The 19,508-nt window shown below is 40.6% G+C and overlaps 1 protein-coding gene across 4 annotated transcripts in view; it reads right to left on the bottom strand.

The window, feature by feature from the left end:
- Positions 1–19,508, bottom strand: part of EPSTI1 (epithelial stromal interaction 1) — a 48,726-nt gene that overhangs the window by 13,162 nt on the left and 16,056 nt on the right. For all 4 annotated transcript variants that reach the window (XR_013926245.1, XR_013926246.1, XM_080376815.1 and 1 more), the window contains 4 exons: positions 18,803–18,876; positions 18,092–18,175; positions 12,322–12,395; positions 1,506–1,599 (listed from right to left, as the gene is read on the bottom strand). Coding sequence is in view for 2 of the 4 variants with exons in the window: in XM_080376815.1 (XP_080232941.1) it covers positions 1,506–1,599; positions 12,322–12,395; positions 18,092–18,175; positions 18,803–18,876 (326 nt within the window). In the remaining 2 variants the exon portion in view is untranslated. The remainder of the gene's footprint in view (positions 1–1,505; positions 1,600–12,321; positions 12,396–18,091; positions 18,176–18,802; positions 18,877–19,508) is intronic.

The following is a 19,508-nucleotide window of genomic DNA, read 5'->3' as shown; positions in this document are numbered from 1 at the left end:
GATACTAGTGAAGCCAAAGATGAACATGGTATATAATTTGGCATAACTGATTAAGAAACCCCGCAAAAACTGGAACAAGAAAGGCACACATAGGTAGGTGAGGTAGAAGGCAAAGGCTAAAAGTAGGACATGTTCACCTGAAGAAATTCAGTGTTCCTTTAGGCATCTACCCACTTCTGTATAGATATGAAGACACCACACCAAAATCCACGTCAGCCCTGGGGACACGAGCTCACTTGTCTTCGCAGTTCAATGCCCACACCATACAAAAGGCTGCAGAGCTGGGTTATCGCTATCAAAAACACAAGCTTCCCACTGTTTGGAGTATCAGGTGCTTCAAGAGGGAGGTAGAAGTGGTTTCAAGACATCTTTTCTCCCTTCCCGTAGCCTTTCATCTCTCTTGTCTGCTCAGGACTACAAGACAAGTCTGAAAGCCACCCTCCTGCAATGCTGGGCAGAAGTTGGCTCCTTCAAGCTATATATCCGCCTACATATGCTAAGATTTCTTTAGGGTTTTCAGAGACACAAAATGACCTGAGGAATCAAAGGGGAAAGGAACTGATTTTCAGTATCACCTTCCCTTTTCATGTAATGAAAACCAGAAAGAGATACTAGAGGCAAGACAGAGCTGTCGTATATTCTGTTTGCAGCAATTGCTATAATGCCAGGTCCTTGCACATTTCCAAGGCTTCTGAGGAAATATCGTGGTAAATCTTTTCCTCCCTTTACTCAGCTGTTGGTGTTCAAGATTGTATACAAGAGGGCTGCCCAGATTGAATACTTCCAAGTTTCTGCTGACTAAGGACTATTGCCTGTAACGACAATTTCTGTCCACTTGGCTGCCTGCTCTCTGTCTTCCCCCAATTACAAACCTCCCTCAAAGAGAAATACTTCTGTCTCAGGGTTAGTATTCCTCACTGCAAGCTTTTACATCAGCAGGAAAGCTTAGTTTAGACACAAAGAGACTAATCGTATGTGAAAAAGCCTTTTTGAGGCCATTAAAATAACGAAACTTATGCAATACTTTATCTGTTTCATAATTACATTGATACTTACCAGGCTCATTCAAACTGGGACAAAGTCCCCAAGCAGTCTATGGAATCACTTTTAGGATGCAGTGAGAAATAAGCTTCTCTTCTGACTAGATTTTCAATGCAGTAAAGCATCTGCTGACATGAACTAGTTGAGATTTCATAAAAGCTTGCCACCAGCGGATGGGTACAGAGCAAATTTAAGATTCTGCTCTGACCTTAGAATATAAATCTGGCTCTCATTTATCAGAGAGAGATCTGTGAATAATAAAGGCAATCCCCAACTATGTAGGGTATTCTGCTGGTTTGTAAGAGACAATGTAGGCAATCTCACTCACTCACCCAGAAAGACTCCTTGATACTCACTCAGTTATGTCTAGGCAATTAAGCTCAATTAGAATATTCTGCTATTACACTATTGACAGCACCTGGAAAGCTGACAGAAAATATAGCACATGCCATGGTTTTGCTTACCCATGCTGTAGATTCTGGGCCACGATCAGCAATCTGACAGGAATCACTCTTTGGCAAACCCAAGTCCAGTCTGTTCAATAATTCATTGGTTTTGCTATGAAGAAATCCAATCCAAATAGAATTGTTAGTGCTTCCATAAAAATAAATACAGCTTTTTATTCCACCCTTGGAATCTAGCCTAGACGTTTTATCATGTGACTGCTGAAAACCATCACAGGTGGAACAAAAGGTTATAGAGACAGACAGAATGAAATGGGACAGAGGATAAAGAACCTATATCATAGATAAGATGTTTGTGGTGAGGAATTTTTAAGCAATTGCTGTCATTTGCATGTTTGGGGTCTACAGTGGCTATGCTTTCTTCCCTTACTGTAAAGCTCCTAAACCACCGAATTGCATACCACTGGATTTCATCAGGATGCAACTGCTTCACCGAATTGTTGGAAATCCTTCTACCAGATCTATAAATCTCAGATAATTAATTTAAAATATTATTTTAAGGATTTTTTCCTTCATGATTAATAAATGCAGCCTTACAACAGGTTACTTAATCAAGCAGAAAGATTTTGAAGCATTTTGTAGCATTGAAAAAAAAATAAAAAAATGCCTGCCTTTGGTTGAAGCAGAATTGCACAACATTGTCACTTCTCATTCTGGAAAGGGCAATTTCATTTTTCCAATCACATCCGTTACAAACCAGATTTTCAAAGTAGCGTCATTTTGCTCACAGTTTCAACCAACCACACTTAAACAAAGTCACAAGCAACAACATAAAAAAATGTTAAGTATGGGAGATTCAGTGCTGTGTTCAGAAACCAGTTCCTAACTTGCAGTCCCAGGCATATCTATTCAAGCCTTTGCTCACTCAAAGGAATAGAGTTAGAGGAAATTTTATTTCTGTATACAGCTTTGGAAAGCATGAAAGTACTGAAGCGATAGCAGAAAGAGTGCTTCAAGAGGCATTCAACACAAAAATTTACTCTGCTAAGAGGGCAACCAGCTAGCTCTGTGGGGGAGAAGATGCTGTTACCAAAGACAGCTACTTAACCTTGGAGAAAAAGCCTTGGCTGCCAAAGAGTGATGATGACTAACTGCTGAAACAGACTAGCAAGTGTGTTTTTATCTTTCAGTCCATGATCTGAAATGGTGAATAGATGCATTTTTGGAACATGTCCTGCTGGTCAGTGGTTATATTGAGAAGTGGGGAAAAATAACAAGAACTCACAAGTTCTTCTCTGCTACTCTACACCATACAAAACCATGTTACCACTTTGGGTACAGAGTACTTGCTCAAGCTGGAGCAAGCCATGCTTTTTGAGTCTCGGCATTCTCAGTTCACTCCCTTTCCTCTATTACCCGGGTAGTTAACATGGACCTCAGCCAATGCACAATACAGAAAGAACCAAGTGAAACATAAGATTCCCTGCTCTACAAAGCACCTGTATATCAAGGTTAAATAAATTAATAGTCTTCTTACCCAAGTGCTAAGCACACACATTTTTTTCCATGAAAGATGAGTGGCTGAGTGGTGAGATTGCACAGAATAATTTGCGGAACTTGAAGTTTTAAATTGCAGATTTTGTGTTTCTCTACCCATGCTAAAATTGCTAAAATAATTTATTTCTACACCAGAAAGACTAAGAACTCCTGCAGAAAGTCTAGAATATATTTGAGCAGGTTAAAGCTCTGCAAAGAAATATGGCAACTTGGGGGTATACCTGGATGTCCTAATTCCTTATGGATGGCAAAAAAATGACATGGAGTATGAGGAAGTTCTCATTATTTGCATAAAAATGGGGTGGAGGGTTAAGACACTGCATATCCCAGATCAGCACACTGACAGGTGAAAAGCTAACTCAGATTTGGTATTAGAAATGACAGTTACAAAAGTGGAAGCAAATAAAGGTTCTCAGCAAGACTGTGCACTACCTTTGAATACAGAAAAAACCCACTACACCAGATGAACTAATTAATACCTTAACAAAGTGTCTCTATCACAAGAAAGGGACTCAGATTTCCGAACCCGAGTAAAGACAAACTCAGTCAAGTCAGTCACATATGTTAATTCGTTAATGCATCATCTCTGTGGAAACCCAGCAATACATCTGGAGTTGCCAGACTGTCAAAATATTGTCTGAATGGTATTTTTCATAATATTAAACCTATAGTCATAACAATGCAGAGCACAGCATAAGCCATGCTGCAGGGAAAGGGAGAGATGACAGTTCAATTAATGTTCCAGAGAGGAAAGCATTATCTCCAGCAGGAAATCAGCATATCAAAGTGTCCATAGGTGTTCCACATTCAGACAGTTGGAGCAACATCTCACTCGCTTGCTAGAACTTCAAGGGCTAATCAAAGATGCTAATAAAATGTGTTCCTCTAAAACTAATTAATATTAAGGAATGAAGAACATGAGCTGAAGAAATTAATTTCAATACAGCAGCATCCTGATACCCTTCAAAAATAGCTAGGCAAAAGGAGATCCAATATTTAAATGAACCAAGCAGATGGCGCCCTCCTAACAGGCTGCTAACCTGAGCTCGGACTACCCCTAAGCATCAGGCGGAAGGGAAGACAACCACTCAGAAACACTAGTTAAACTGGAGTGATCTTATGATGGCATTTTGCCTTTCTCAGTAGCCCTGTTTCCCATTACACCATTGGCAATGAGCCTTTCGCTCTGCTAATTAAAACAGGCTACTCCCATACCAGAACGTTTAGTAGGACCAGGCAATACTCTCAGCAGAGGAACTCAGCCATCTATACTGTGGTAACGGTTCCTGCAATAGTCTTGACCTGTTCCAAATAGCTTCTGGCTGCTGTCTGGGAAAGAGTATCAACCACAGGTGACTCCCAACAGGCACAGTGGATGTAACAGCCCCATTTTTGGAGGTGAAAAAGTTTGCTGGCAGTGGAAGCAGGCGGTCTCAGGTCTGTTGGCCTCAGAAGGGAAAGTAAGTGACAGTGTTTAATTTATTAGCACAGACGCAACTGTGGGGGAGTGAAGCACAATACTGGATTTGGGGGCTGAAAAACTCTTTAATGCTGTCATGGGAAAATACTGACTCTGCTGCCAGGAACATTGAGTAACGTGCTAGGAAGGGACAGTGCATGACTGTGGAAATCAGTCCACATTGCAGATGCTTTCTGTGGGGGTCCTCAGAGATACGGCTTTACATTTCACAACTGTTCTTCAGACAGAGTCCTTTCTTCAAAGCTGTTACATAAAAGCATATACTTGAAGCTCAACAAGGACACGTAAAATGCAGAAACATGAATTTGCTACGTGTTCCACTGACAATGGTGCAATTTAGGGATTTAGAGTTGGCACCCTGCACTCACGAGTTACTTCTAGATCAGGGAATCCACACCCATTTCTTATTGTTTGGGACGCTGTATTGTGTGTGCTGCCCAAATTCCCACTGGGGTGAGGCAAGGGGGTAGATATAAAAGCTGGAGTGAGCCTAGGTTCCTATGACCGAGGTAGGAGTTCCGAAGCTCCAACAGGGTCACCAGCCTTGACAGCCAAGAAGCAGAAAGCTCCACAGTTGACTCAAGCATGCAACTGTGGAAGATATGAAGACCCACAACTGATCTTGTTGCAGGACCCGAGATCTAAAATCCTGTGCAGAGGTCTTTAATTTTGTGTGTCATTTGGTCTTAACTCCTGTGACATCTATAAAGCCAACAGAAGAGCCAGTATTGAAAAGGACTCATCCTTAGGGACGTGAGTAAGGATAGGGGCTCTGGCCCCAGCATCTTCCTCCACCCAAGTCACACAGCACTGCTTGCTAAGCTTTTAATTTGAGATTGTATTCCTCAGAACAAAGATGTAAAGAAAATAAATTTTTGGCCTATATATAAAGTTCTTGGCTTTAAGTCTGTTTTACAGACTAATATTAAAAATGCATAAATTAAAAAGGTTTTTTGTAACGTTCATTACTTCTTCCCAATGAAACCAGTGGCAGGTAATTCTTTTGCTCTAATTGATGGATATTGAAATGCCAGGACACAGAAAAATATACTGGCTTTTATGCCAGTGCTTTTGAAAAAAAAGGCAGCACAATACTTTTGCATATATCATAAATCTATTTATTTCTCTTGACATTTTTTAAAAGATAATGGCCACTCTTATTACTACTGAAAACAAGACAGCTCCTGAACGCCTTGTTTTCCCAAGCTGCATCAGCAGCATCTCCAGCATTAGAATTCTGCTCTAATGAATGTTCGCAAGTATGCTAAGAGCCATTAAAAAACAGTAATATAAAATAAAAATAAAGAATCCCAAGCCAAGTAAATCATTACAGCCATTTCAGAGAGGAGACAACAGGAGTAGTCACTAAGACAACAGTAGCACCCAGTGCTGAATGACATGGACACATCAGCTTCCAAAGTCATTGCCAGCAAGCAATGCTAAAGTTATATTTCAACATTCCTTCCAATTAAGCTAAAAAACTAAAACCCATGCATAATGCGTACATAATGTTATTTTCACACATCTGCCCAGAAGTTTCACAATGGTTTTTAAACAATAGCAGGATTCTCCCTCTCAAAAACAAAACCAAAAACTAAAACTGAATTTCCTTCAAGACTCATCTTTTTGCAGTGCCAGCAAGCATATCTACACTGCTCCCCACTTCAGCTTACTTAATTGGTGAAGCATAACAACTTCCCTGGCTTTTGCAGAAATTAAGATCGGTTGATTAACACTACCAAAGTCCACCCATAAGAAAAGCTGCCCTTTGTTTCGGTAAGGTCCGTGGTGGGTGTGTTCTTACTGATGCCCTTGTTCCTTCCTCAGTGAGGGCTCTGCTTTATGCATTGCCATATGCATCCTGGTCAGGCACTTGCTATGACACACAAGGCTGGCTGGTACTAGGGCCGCTGTTGCTCCTCTATCATGTGGCCTAACAAACATCAAATGTTAAAATAGAAGAAATTACAGAAGCTGTCACAAAGGTTGATGAGACTGCTGTCCATTTATGGAGGTTTCCCATAGATTCCATCTTGGGAGTTGGAGAAAGAGACTCCAAAGGGAGGTATAGTTGGGATTTTCACTAATGAAAATCAGTTGCTAAAGTGGGAATGAAGCTGGGAGGCCAGTAATACCATTTGTGGAAATAATCCCACCAAAGGTACGTATTTCAAAACTAAGCCATTAAGAAAGTTGCAGGTAGCCCGAGTGGAGCCACCAATGGCTTTTGCTGGTATACATGCGCCCTCTCACATCCCCTCTTCTTTGCAGAGATTTACCACAGCAATAAGTTTACAAGGTTTAAAGAAGTTCAGAAGGCTACAAGTAACTGCCATGTTTCCTAAAGCTGGGCCATGACAAGGGGCAAGGCAGTAAAAACATCTCCATTTGTCAGCAACAAACGTGCCCTCAACTCTACATGGGTTCTGGTTCTCCTATATGTCAACTCTAACCCACACCAGCAGGACAGAGTCCACTTTTGGGTAAAAATAAAAACAAACATCAGCCATGTGCAAAGTTCTCAGCATGAACTAACATCCATTTTTTGGTGTGCATGTGGGTGTGGGATTTATCTTTTGCTGGAAGCTATAATGTGAAAAATTACAATGTGAAATGCCTGTATGATGTTGATGGCTCTTCTGCAATGCCCTTTACTGGGAAGAAAGGCCATCCTCTGGGTATTTAGCTCGCTTGCTTTCCAGCACAGATTGTTTTGGTAGCCACACACCAAGCTTAACGCAGCATTCACAGACTTCACTGGAAGTAATGTACAAGCATACTAACGAGGACTTGGACAAATCTAATGATAGTGATCAAAACTGTACTATCTTTGGCTGATAGGCTTTCTTGCCTGACAAGTTCTTGTTCTTGAGGATAAGAACAAAAAACGTGGCAGTAGTTCATATTAGGTATAAAGCTTCAAGCATAGAAATATTATTTTTTTTCAAAAAAGGTAACTTTCTCAGCAGAATTATTTTCATCATTCCCTATCCACACCCAAAACTAATCTTTCTGTCAACCAACTACCAACTTGCTTTTTTTGTTTTCCTGACTAGATAAAATAATACAGCTAAGGTATTTTTTCCTCCCACCAACTCATCCAATATTCTTGGAAGTTATCTTAGATGTAAGTTTAATTTATTATCTAAAGTAATAAGCATAAATCCAGTTTTAAGGGAAGTGCAGTTTTGTATAAGTCTATTGCATAGATCTTCCATTCTGTGCGCTCCATCTGCATGTGCAATCTGCTTCTATATTTTCAGCCAGCTTGCATGGGCAGATTAATGCATACAATTAGAAAGCAACCTCACAGGCGTTCAATAAACTGCCTTCATTATTACACTCAAGAGAGTCCCTTTGGATGTCTATAAAAGCCTAGTTTTCTGCCTGTTAGCTAAATAATTGACAATGCTTAAAATAATCAGGAGCAAATGAACAAAATGAAGACCATTGTGGTGAAAAGAAGCAAACAAAAGATTCTCAAGGCTGCAAACCCTTTTTGTGTGAGTCCTCTTTCATTCTCTCTAGCAAGCTATGTTAAAAGTCTGGTCAGGTTTACATTTGCACTTCTGTGGGGAAAATTTGTTACCAGCCTGCTGTTTGAACCACACATCATAGGGGACTGAAAACTGGCAAGGACACTAGCATTTATCCTGTAAAAATAGATAAATAAATAAAAATTCTGTTTTGATTCAGGTTTTATTTTCTTACATTTTATGACTTTTGAGAAAACTGAGTTGGCAGGCAAATGTACATCAGCTTGGTTTGGTGAACCTCCTGCATTGTGTTTGGAATATGCACTCAGAGACACTCTGGCAAATTCCGTTTCCAGTTCCAAATTCTGAACAGAATATATTGAGTGCACACATGTACCCTAGTGCAACAGTGCCAGGAATTTTTACAGGAGTACAACCTTCACAAAAACAGAAGCATGAGTATGTAACAAGGGGAAGGATGAAGTGATACAACATCCATCATGTACTATTAAAAAGTAACCCTGTGTTCTAGACTGCTTTTCCCATTACATAAATAGGTAGATGACTATTAGAAAAGCAGTGGACCACATCCAACACTACAGTTTCTGGGAAGTCAAATCCAAATTAAATAAAAGCACCTTACTAGAGAGCTGGGCTAAAATCATATGGTGGGAAACACTACAGATAGGTACAGAATCATACAGCCTGCACAGCAAGCCACAGAGAAAAGCAAGTCACGAGGTAGCCATCCCTCACAACTGTTTAAATAACAGGTTTTATGTCCTAAAGAGGGATGTCCTTAAGAGTCCTGGGCTACCCATCTAACCTCTTCTTCATTCCCATTTGGAAAGATGGACACTCAGTCTTTACCTTACAAGGATTAGCAATTGCAAAGTATGAACTACGCAAGCATTCATTCCCTTTTAATGCACCCTTGACAGAAACACAGCTTCTACCACAGGACACCAGTGTAAAATGTATCCAAGACACCGCTACTCAGAAGGAAGGACTCCATTTCATGTGTAAGTAGTTTCTGGTAGAAACGTGCATATGTCATTATCTTCTAGATCTGACATCTTCAGAGGCAGAACCGTGGCAACACATCACCAATAAATCCCTCAATTGCATCTCCTCCGTTACTACAATCCATAGCAATCCTGCCATGCAGCAACTCCCCCACCCCAAAGTCTGCTCCTGTGTGCTCTTCAGGGTTTTTCTACTCAGCTACTTTAGGAGATGCCTTGTGAGTACTGTCCATTTTAGTCACCTAATAGAGCTTGAGTCCACCTGGTTCAGAGGAGCTGCTGATCCCAAAAAAGAGAAGCTCGCAGACTTTTCCACAGCACCCTGCATGCATATCTAGACCCCATTCTCATAAGACACAAACGTATACTCAAGTAACTATAACAGATAGAGTTGACTTTCAAGGGCCAGCTGTACGCACAGAAAGAAGATAACAAGGCTTTCAATAGACAGCAAATAACTGTGTGCTGCAGGCAGCGGATAAGGTTGCAGACAACTTTTACTTTTTGGCATTCACTTAATTCATGTTACACCCTTTGAAAGGGGATTTCAGTCAGCGAGAAGTTCTTGGTTTTAATAGTGACAGGAATTTAATCAGAACAATGAACTTCTGGGTAGCATCATACTTTATTGTCAGAATATGTTAATGAGATGCAAATCTTCAGTGTCCTTACTTATCAAATAGAAGCGGCACTTCATACAAGAGAGGCACTGATTGGGCTGTACCTGTGGAGGCTGATACAACTAGAGGCGGTGATCAATTTTAAAAGGTTTCTCAGCTAATGAGACTGTTGGTACACATTGATCTCAGGAAAACTGTGATGTTGCAGCTACAGATGCTTACAGAGGACAGAATAACCAGGCAGCTTATCTTTTGAAATGGCTCCAAAGGCCATGACTTTGCAGAGGTCCTTGCTTTATATGCAGCGCATGACCTTCCTCCCCGCCTCTCCCAGCAAGCAGGGAAGGTCAAAATACTCTAGCAGAGACAGCGAGGAAAGGAGTACAGCCTCATATTTGTTCTCTTCACCTCTAGACATAGGGTCTTAGATGATGGAAGCAGCGAGTCACTCATTTTTGCATAATAGGCAAAAGCACATCTTTAAATACCAAGCACTTCTACACAAACATGTCTCTAATAACTGGCAGTACTTCAGTGGAGTTACTTTACGAGATCTGAGATGTCACCCACTATCTTTCCATTACTCCTGGATGTTGTGCTCCATAATGTCAATGTATCTTAGCAATGCAACCTCAACAACATCCAGTGGTAAAGACTCGTCTTCCTCTGCCCACCAAGGGATTCCTTTGGACCAGGGAAGGCACTAGCGCTACTCCGTACAGCACGGGATGTTTTTGCTTAACCAAAATTCACTGTAGGTAGTTTTCAGGTCATTTCCTCCAAGCGCAGTATCTGCAGGGCCCTCCTGGTGGTATGTTCAATACACAGTACATACAAATAATCTTCTGATAGTTGAACATGATCTTGAGCAATGGAGCTCGACAGTTCATCTTTACCCTCAGCTGCATCAGTCAGTTTGGTTACCTAAGACAACACTTGCTGAATGCTCACCAGGCTTTCCTAGATCAGTGGACAGAACGGCTGCAAGCCAGTCTCCTTCTCAGCCTCAGCTCCTGCACCCCATGGGAACCAAATTACTTGCCCACATGAAGGTGTTTCAGAGGGTTTGGGCCTGCTTTTGACAGAACTAAGCTTACTTTTAATGGAAAAAGTGCTGATTAGCAGAATTCATTTCACCCTAAGCCAAAAAAAAAAAAAAAAAAAAAAGGTACAGACAGGGAAAGTGAGAGAAAGGAAGTAATATGTCTCTGTTCATAACTGAATAAGCCTTAAAACAAAAACCCCCAGATTAAATAGGAAGATAAGAACCCTGACAATGCCCTTGGAAAAAAAAAAAAAGTCCCATAACTGAGGACCCTGCACTGAAAAGGTTCTTGTTTAGTTAGGCTTGAAGAGCTTGAAGGTGTCTAGTCTGTCAGAAACAAGCAGAGAAATAAAGTTGTGCAGGGTCTTCAGAAATCCTGAGGAATCAGGGTGTGCGTGTGAGAAATCCACACCAGGACCAACAGAGGACAAACAGCAGGGAAAATACCAATATCTAGAGACAAACATTTGGCAATGTATTTAAAGCAAGAGGTGTATCTAAAGCTAAATGGGAAGAACTGAAAGGAAAAAGACACGGCTGAGATCAGTGAGAAAGCACTAAAATGTCTATACATTAGAGAACAGAGACTGGGCAAATGATGAAGGAACTGGAGCTACTAGCACGGGACAAAAGTGACCTCTTTAAAGGTCACAGAGGAGGAAGGAGCAATCAATCATGCTAAGAACACAGGTGAGTAATTTCAGGAGCCAAAGATAAAAAAAGGTAAAGGTGACTAAACAGCATTGTGTGTTAATTATGTGATAGAACTGGTTTGTATCAGTTAAAAATAAATAAATGGGGTAGAGTGAACTGGCAAGGCAGGAACTTCACTGCCAATGGAATTAATTATGTCGGGAGTTAAGCCATATCTAAATCTGACATTAAGGAGGGATTCTTGGGAAACAGGTCTTCACAGCAGATCTCTACATTTAAGCTGTAGGACTGTGCTAAATATAGGAAGCCCTCATTATTTCTGTGTGGGTTAGTTTCTTTACTAGTCACTAAAATAAATGGGTGGAGATGTAATTTAGATCCTGTTTCAATAATTAGTCTTGGATTGAACGATCACATATTGATTTAGTTACAGAAAGAAAGCACAAAGTCATTCTATGATTCACAGTTTTCATTTTAAAATTTATGTTTTCAGAAGCTAAGAGAAATCTACTGAACCCAGTTTCTCACAGAATAAGGCATGGAGGAGGGTTCAAATATTTCACAGTATCACAGAGTGGTTGATGTTGGAAGGGACCTCTGGAGGTCATCTTGTCCAACCCCCTGCTCAGGCAGGGCCACCTAGAGCTAGTTGCCCATAGCTTTTTAATATCTCCAAGGATGGAGACCTCCCAGCCTCCCTGGGTGACCTGTGCCCATGCTCAGTCACCCTTAGATTAAAAAAAAAGAAGTGTATCCTGATGTTCAGGAGGAATCTCCCATGTTTCAGTTTGTGCCCATTGCCTCTTGCCCTGAAGTCAAAAGTTTCATGTCAAAAAGTGAAAGAACAGCAACAGAAGCCAAACCTTTTCTGAGCCCCAAACCAGACAAAAGCAAACAAATTAAAAAAAAAAAAAAAAACCAACAACAAAGCAAAACAAAAACCAAAACCCAACAAAATCCCAAAGCAGAAGGACAAGCAGATGAGGAATTTTAGGTAATAAGTTTCAATTTTTACTTACTAACATTGATCTTCAAGGAACATCTCTCCTCTTTGTATTTCTTGTTGCCTTTTTTTAACTTCAAGTCTCTCTGCCTACAGCATTCAAAACAACAAAACATACTTGAGATTTGCAGTATGCAAGAAACAAACATTGATTACTTCAATTCAGGTATTTCAGTAATCTGGTTTTTCAAACAACTATAGCAGCAGGTGAGTACAGAAGTGACCCAATCTCAAATTTGAAAGTCTTTAGCCATGACCAAATAGCTCCCAGTCAAGAGACATCTGAAATAGAAAATGCTACTTTGCTCCTGGCAGACCGGTCTATCCTCACACAGGGTCTCACGAGCCTTCACAGTTCCCATGCCATGGCACTGCTGGGACCAGCTCTTGGTACAACTACTGCAACACTGGTCCTAGCAGGAAGGCAGAGGACGCGAATCACCGCACCGAAGCAGGGGATAGTCCTGTAGCATTGAAAGCACAGCGACAGGAGTACCTGTAGCTCTGCACGTAGATCTGTGGCCTTGAGGAGCATTAGGTACTGGCCAGCTGAACACGTCTTGAGATGGATGGAAGTGGGAAACATTTGTGCTTAATCAATGCTATTCTACCTCAGTTACCAAGCCCAGTGCAAGTCAACCAAACCTTTGACACACAAAACTCCTCTGGAAATCTGGATACCACACAAGTGATGAAGCCTTTTAACATAAAAATGCACATAGTTTCCAGTGGAAGGATCATCTATGCTGCCCCACCCCCAAAATTCAAGTAGAATAAAACATGAAACTAAATCAGAAACTAGAGAAGCAACAGCAATATGTACCTCAAGCTAAATTCCAGTCAAAGACTAGTCAAATGGGTTTTTTTGACACACAGGCTGTAGGCAGGTTCAGTGTGAAGAGCAGTCAAAAGGCAGTTCAGTGTATTAAAAGCACAGAAGTGCCAAACTGGGATTTCAGCCCTGCTATATTTTAAGCACAAGCTCCCCCTCTGCAGTTGGTGGGGGGATGCTCCAACAGCAGCTCCCACCCGAGGTTCACGACGACTAGCATGTTGAGCAAACTGCAACTTCAGACTGTCACTCTGCTCATCGCCCACCCTCAAAATGAAAAAAGGTAATATTTGGTAACCCAGCAACTAGACATTGCTCGAAACGAAGTGCCTGGGAAATTTCAGACAATACCTTGCAGAGGTGAGAAGGGAGCTGTGGGTGGGAATGGCCCGTTTGGTCAGAGCCCAGGTGAGGGATAGGACACTGCACCTGGGTGGAGGTATTGTGCAAGGCCAGGTAGAATAGGTGGGAGGTGGGGGTGTAAGAGGGAAAGCAGTGTTAAGAACAGGGTTGTAACCCCCACCCCAATAATTTTCTTCCTGCGCTGCAGTCAATAACGTTTCAGAAGAATTACAATTCTGCTGGCAGTTACTCAATTACTTTGCCTTCAGTGATTTCAGGGTGGGTATTTTTTAATTGGATAAAGAATGACTGCCTGGAAGAAATTTGCAAAACAAGTGCAAATTCGTCCACAGCATGTATTGAATTAAGAGGAAAAAAAAATCCTGTCAGATGTCTGCAGATAGGAAAAGAGCCACTGTGTAGTATAATGCTATAAACTGTTGGAAGGCAAATGACTTAGAAGTTATTTGGAGAAAGGCAATGGAAAAATAAACAAAAGGAGAAAGACAAATCTCTGAATAAGATGTCCCATTGCTCAGTCATCTGACATGCTGAGACAGTGGTAGAATGTATGAAGTACTGATGCAATTAAAAAAAAAATAATCAAACTAAAGTAAGGAATATCACCCCACAGTACAGGTAAATTTTGATAGTGTTCAAGGGATATCTTGTTTGCTCCTAACACCTCCACCCAGAGACAGATGGTTTTTCAGGGAGAAGACTCCCACTCACCTGTGCAACGTAACAATTTACAGGGAAAGAAAGGAAAGAGGAAGAAAGGAAACCTGATGGCATCTATTTTTGTCAAAGGTGACGCTGATACCCTCAAGACACCAGTAATAGCTCCCAGGCTTTTCACCGCCACTGCTCAGCACTACAAGCTGATGCCTTTACCTCTCAAAAAGCATTTGACATGGGATCCACCATCATACTGCAAGGCTCCCAAAAGTTCAAATTCAAAGATCACCGGATTTGCTGTGGTCTAGCTCCTAGCTAGAACAACACACTGATACTAACTTTTATAAATACAGTCCTTCAATATCACCCCCATCTCCCAGCAGATAAAAAAGAAGAAAAAAATCCTACAGCTATTCTACCACCAGAACAGTGCCTGAAAAGTATACCAGCATATTGAAATTATTTACTTGTGGCTGGTGTGACTATTTTCTGCTCTGGAGGTTTACCCTGGGCCTCCTGCTTAGGACACATACAAATGACAGGCAACGGGACTGGGACATTCTCTAAGTAATGACAATCTATCAATAGACATTGCCAAAGCACTCCACATTTGGCATGGTCTTCATAAACAAAGCCAAGAGTGGAACAGCTGTGATACTGAAGGTAAACATGTTGAAAAGCATTAGCAGAAGGTCTGTAAAGTGCCTGGTTTTAACAAATTCCCAAAAAAGGCCATTCATGCTGATTAACACAGTCAAATTAAAGAGCACATGATCTGATAAAGAATAAAACAAAATTACAGCTTATTGTAAATAGGAGAGTTTCTAAAGATGGCAGGACTGTTACCACATAATGCAAGAGCAAAAGAAAGTTGCATGCAATAGAATTACACTAAGCCTTTTCACTTCAAATCTTTCAAATCTTTTAATGTTTAGTCAAGATTTAGAATATACAAGGAAAGGCTAAAAGGCAGGGCAACAGGAACAGAGACTGAATGACAGGAAACATAAATATCCAGTACGCTGAAGTTATGCTATTTTGTGTACAGCACAAATGCAGAAAGCTTAAAAAAAAAAAAAAAAAAAGCCAAATATCAGCCACTTCTTTTTTTCTTGGGAACTTTGATGGTCCTTTCACCCCAAAGACACACAGGAAGTTATGGTTTGGTCTGGTCAAAATCTTTCATGTGAAGGGCTGCAGAAAGGACACCGAACCGCAGATGCCTGCTACTAATGAGCAAATAATAATTGTGCTACTCCCACACCTTCTGCAGATGAGACGTGCATCTCAGCACTAGGGACAAATGCAGAAATAGGGACTTCCTTGCTAATGTTACCAAGTCTCTCCAAAATTATTTCAGTGACCACTCAGAGATCACTAGCTTAGGAGAATAGCCAAACTCATGCAGCCCAGGGTTATCCCATGAACAAAGCAAAGCAGTCCCAGAACAAGCTGCCTCACACAAAGCACACAGGATCCCAACTCTCATTCACTGGAACCATGGAGACTTGCATACCAGTTCACACAAACTGGTCCTGTGGAACACAGAATGAGGGGGAGGGGTCCATCTTTCCTCTTTCTGGGAGCTGAAGAGAGACAAGGTAGATGCCAGGCACAAGGTATTCCAGCACCTAACCTCATGGTTAATTAAAGAATCACAGAGACAGTCAGGTGGACTCATACAAATGGTAAAGCAGATCTTCCACATTTGGGTACTGCCTTGGCAGACACCCAGTTTTCTCTTGGTCACAAAGGTAACAGGAGAGTGGATACCGCTTTTCTCTGCAAAACCAGCATTAAAGCACCAACATAAACAGATCCTATGCTCATAAGCACCACTGGCTTACAGTACACCAACCTTACAATCAAGAAAGAACTGAGCTGAGTACCAGCACCTGACCTAGTCACTGTGCATTAGTCTGCAGGGCTTCACCATTCATGTTTGTTGGCAAAGCAGCTCTCCAGCTGCAGAAGTTTCAGGGCCCCTGCTGATAAAGCTGGCTAGCCATTATTTCCTTTCAGCCTGTCACACAATTTGGTTTTTATTGAATGAATAATAACCTTGAGCAAAAGAAGGACTAGTGTGCAAGAACAGAAGGTTTGTGAATCTGCTGAAAGACATGCTCTCAGCTGATGCCCTGCAGGTGCAGTTGTCTACAAATCACTTCTTTAAAAAAGTTCCTCTCCTGCAGTAATCAGGCAGGGCCCAAGGTTGGTCATACAGTACCAGTTCTTTAGGATCCCTTTCCTGTCATTCTCAGATCTCAGAAACCTTTCATCTGCAGGCAGGGTGACATAGCCAAATTGACACCTTGTAGTAGCTTTCCAGCATGCTTTTCTTAAACACAGAGTTGAATTTTTAACATATAAACATCTTCCAAGCAGAAATCTTCATCAGCTCAATCACTATTGTGGAAGAGAATCCAAATAAACAAATTCAAATTAAGAGTTCTCTTTCATGCTCCTCTGTTTTGTTTATTTGCTTTGTGGGTCTATGTTTATTTATTCAAATTAAACAGTCTGTTTGGAAAAGATGTTTGCCACAATGTTGCATTCTCCTTTAGAAGAAACTGATAGTTACAGTTTTACTATGTACATCATCTATAAAGATTTTATAATCTGCGGGAATGAAAGTAAGGAAAGTAAAGAGCATGAAAACAAAACTGATACATCAATATATTTTCTAGGTGTAACTATAAATGATAGCAACATTTTTCCTGTCCAATGCCCACGGGCAAACAACATATATTTAATAGGCAAATAAAATATAATTAATCCTCTTTTTACCATTGCTATCATCACTACTTCTGGAGCTATCCATGATCTGGTAACTGTTAATGACATTTCCACATGATAGTATTTATTGCCGCTGTGAGCTATTATGTATGGGCTTATCCTGAAAGAGTAATGCTAACCACTGAAAGACTGGGAGCAGACTAACCCTTACCTAGAGGCAATTAAGGCTATTTTTGTTCATGCATGCCCTTGTACACCATCAAGTAGTGATGCTTTTTTAATTAACTCTCAGCATTCAGCTTCCGTGCAGAAGATAATTTTTACTGTTGTGGAGAAAAAAATTGCAAACTTGAAATCTCCCTTTCTCTCACTATTACTGTACACATTGGTATCATTCTCCCCCTCTTTTCATTTCTCCTTTAAATTCCACATCACATTCTTAGGCAAGTGCTACTTGGTTGCCACCAAGGAGACATGAATGAACTTTAACAAAGGTTTATGCAGCACCCAGGACAAGAAGATATTTTGTGAGAATAACTAGAAAAAACAAATGCACACAAAATAAACCCAATGATTTCAAAGTGAGCTATCATTGGCATCAATATATGGTGAATATTAGAAGGAAAAGTGATTTTTCATGCTAGCGATATACCTGGGTGTGCAAGCCCCAGAGGGACTAGAGGGACATCTGAATTTCAGGGTGCACTCAGCACAAGGCAGATAAGACTACACTGACCTGTTCATAATTTGGATGCCATTTCAACCATGACAGGCTGGATTTTCTTGTATTCTTCCCGTGTATGCAGCAAGCAATTATGGATTTCTATAAGGTCTTTGTGCCATCTGCCACAGTCCAATCTTACAGAAAAAGCTCATGCCGAAGTGAACTATATAGCCTGTATTTGGAACACTAATCATGACCCCAGCATTCTCCCTTTCTGCTAACTCTTCAGGATGGATGCAACTGAAAGGCTGGAGTTTCTGAAGACCCAAAGGAATGCTCAAGCCCCAAAGAACACCAGGTCAGGCATCCTTCAGCCAGCTACCAAGAGGAGGAGGGCTGGATTTCCTAACTCCCTGATGCAATCCAGGTCTACTGTTTGATATAACTAGCCTGTTCCACGTAGTTCAGCAAAATCAAGCATCAAGACAATAATTTTTTTTTATGTGGCTCCAATTCTGCAGTAACTGTATTTACCTTTTCTCTCTGAATTGCTTTCTTTTTGAGGATTTCAGCTTCTTCAGCTGCCTTTTTTGCTTTTACATACTCTTCTCTCTTGTGCTGTATGATATAAACATAAAAAATTATTTTACATATGTATGCATACAAAGAACACACAAGGTAACTTAACTCCTGTACTGCCCATCTTTCAAATCTGAAGTGTGTTTGAGGAAAGTTTCCAGAATTTTTTCTTAAAATGAGACACTGAATAAAGCAGGCTGTGCACCAGCTACTCCAATATTGGCTTTAAGGAGACTGAGAAATCTGGGACTGATAAATGGGCCTCCATGCAAGCAATCACAGAGCTGATTCATAACTTACAAGCATTTATACCTTTTATAACACGAACAACATTTCTATATAAGCACTGGATGGGGTAGTACATTGATCAATTAGTCGAACTGTAGGGAGCATGCTGGAAGATACAGCGAGGCATGTAAGTGGCTTTACAACTGTACTGTTATCATTTTAGATATGATCTGTGATATGGGTTTCTACATATTTATAGCTAGATTTCTCATTTTCTTTGGTGCAATACATTTGTTTCTAGTTTTCTGCTGCTTCCTTCAGGTTTCATGACTTTCTTTTGTCAAGCAGCTGTGAGTTCATTTTATAGTCATATGAAACACTTCATGAAAAGCTTTTTTTAAATTCTTAAAATAAACAAACAAATTTATTCCTTCTGACCTTTTGCTGGTATTTAGATTGCATGAGCATCATTTGCTGTTTTTGCCTTGTTTGAGCCTCTGATTCTTTTCCACCTTGAAAAAAAAACAACACAGAAATTGCATTTTGCATGAGCATTTTAAGTTCAAATGCGAGTCATTTCAGAACAAAGCAATGTAACAGATTGGATGTATGCATATACAGGAAATTTTTCATAATTACAGTAGCTGTCTGACATTAAAGAGAACAGATAGGAGACCTTTTGAATCATTTCATCCATCCATCAAAAGCACTAGCTTGTTATGTACAGAGCATCCACTGTATCATCATCACTCTACCAGCAAATATGCCCTACAGTATATGATCAGTTTACTGAGACACCATTCCATTTTCAGAAAACCAGTCGTGCTTTGCAGGTGAGTCTCCTTTTTCAGATTCAGCTCTTCCCACCTTTGTTCAGTTTGTCACCAACACGCATACAAAGTCAGAAATTTTATTGCCAAAAAGTTTCACTTTAATCAAATTTAGGAGCTTGGAGTCTGCCAACTCTAATAGGATGCTATCTTTAGTATCTTTTAAAGTCATGTCTTGGGGCTCAAGCAAGAATTCCCTTTCTGAAATAGGCATCAAAGCCTTTTCCCACAGACCTCACATTCACATCCAGGTAGCAGAAGGTGCCCTTTCCAAAAGCACAGGCTCTTTTTTGAGAGCATCTAAAGCTCTGGCT

The sequence above is a fragment of the Falco punctatus genome (genome assembly GCF_963210335.1).
Source record: "Falco punctatus genome assembly, chromosome: 2".
In the NCBI taxonomy this organism is placed as follows: Eukaryota; Metazoa; Chordata; class Aves; order Falconiformes; family Falconidae; genus Falco; species Falco punctatus.
Note: the sequence above shows the minus strand (reverse complement) of the source record. Positions and strands in the feature narration are given on the sequence as shown.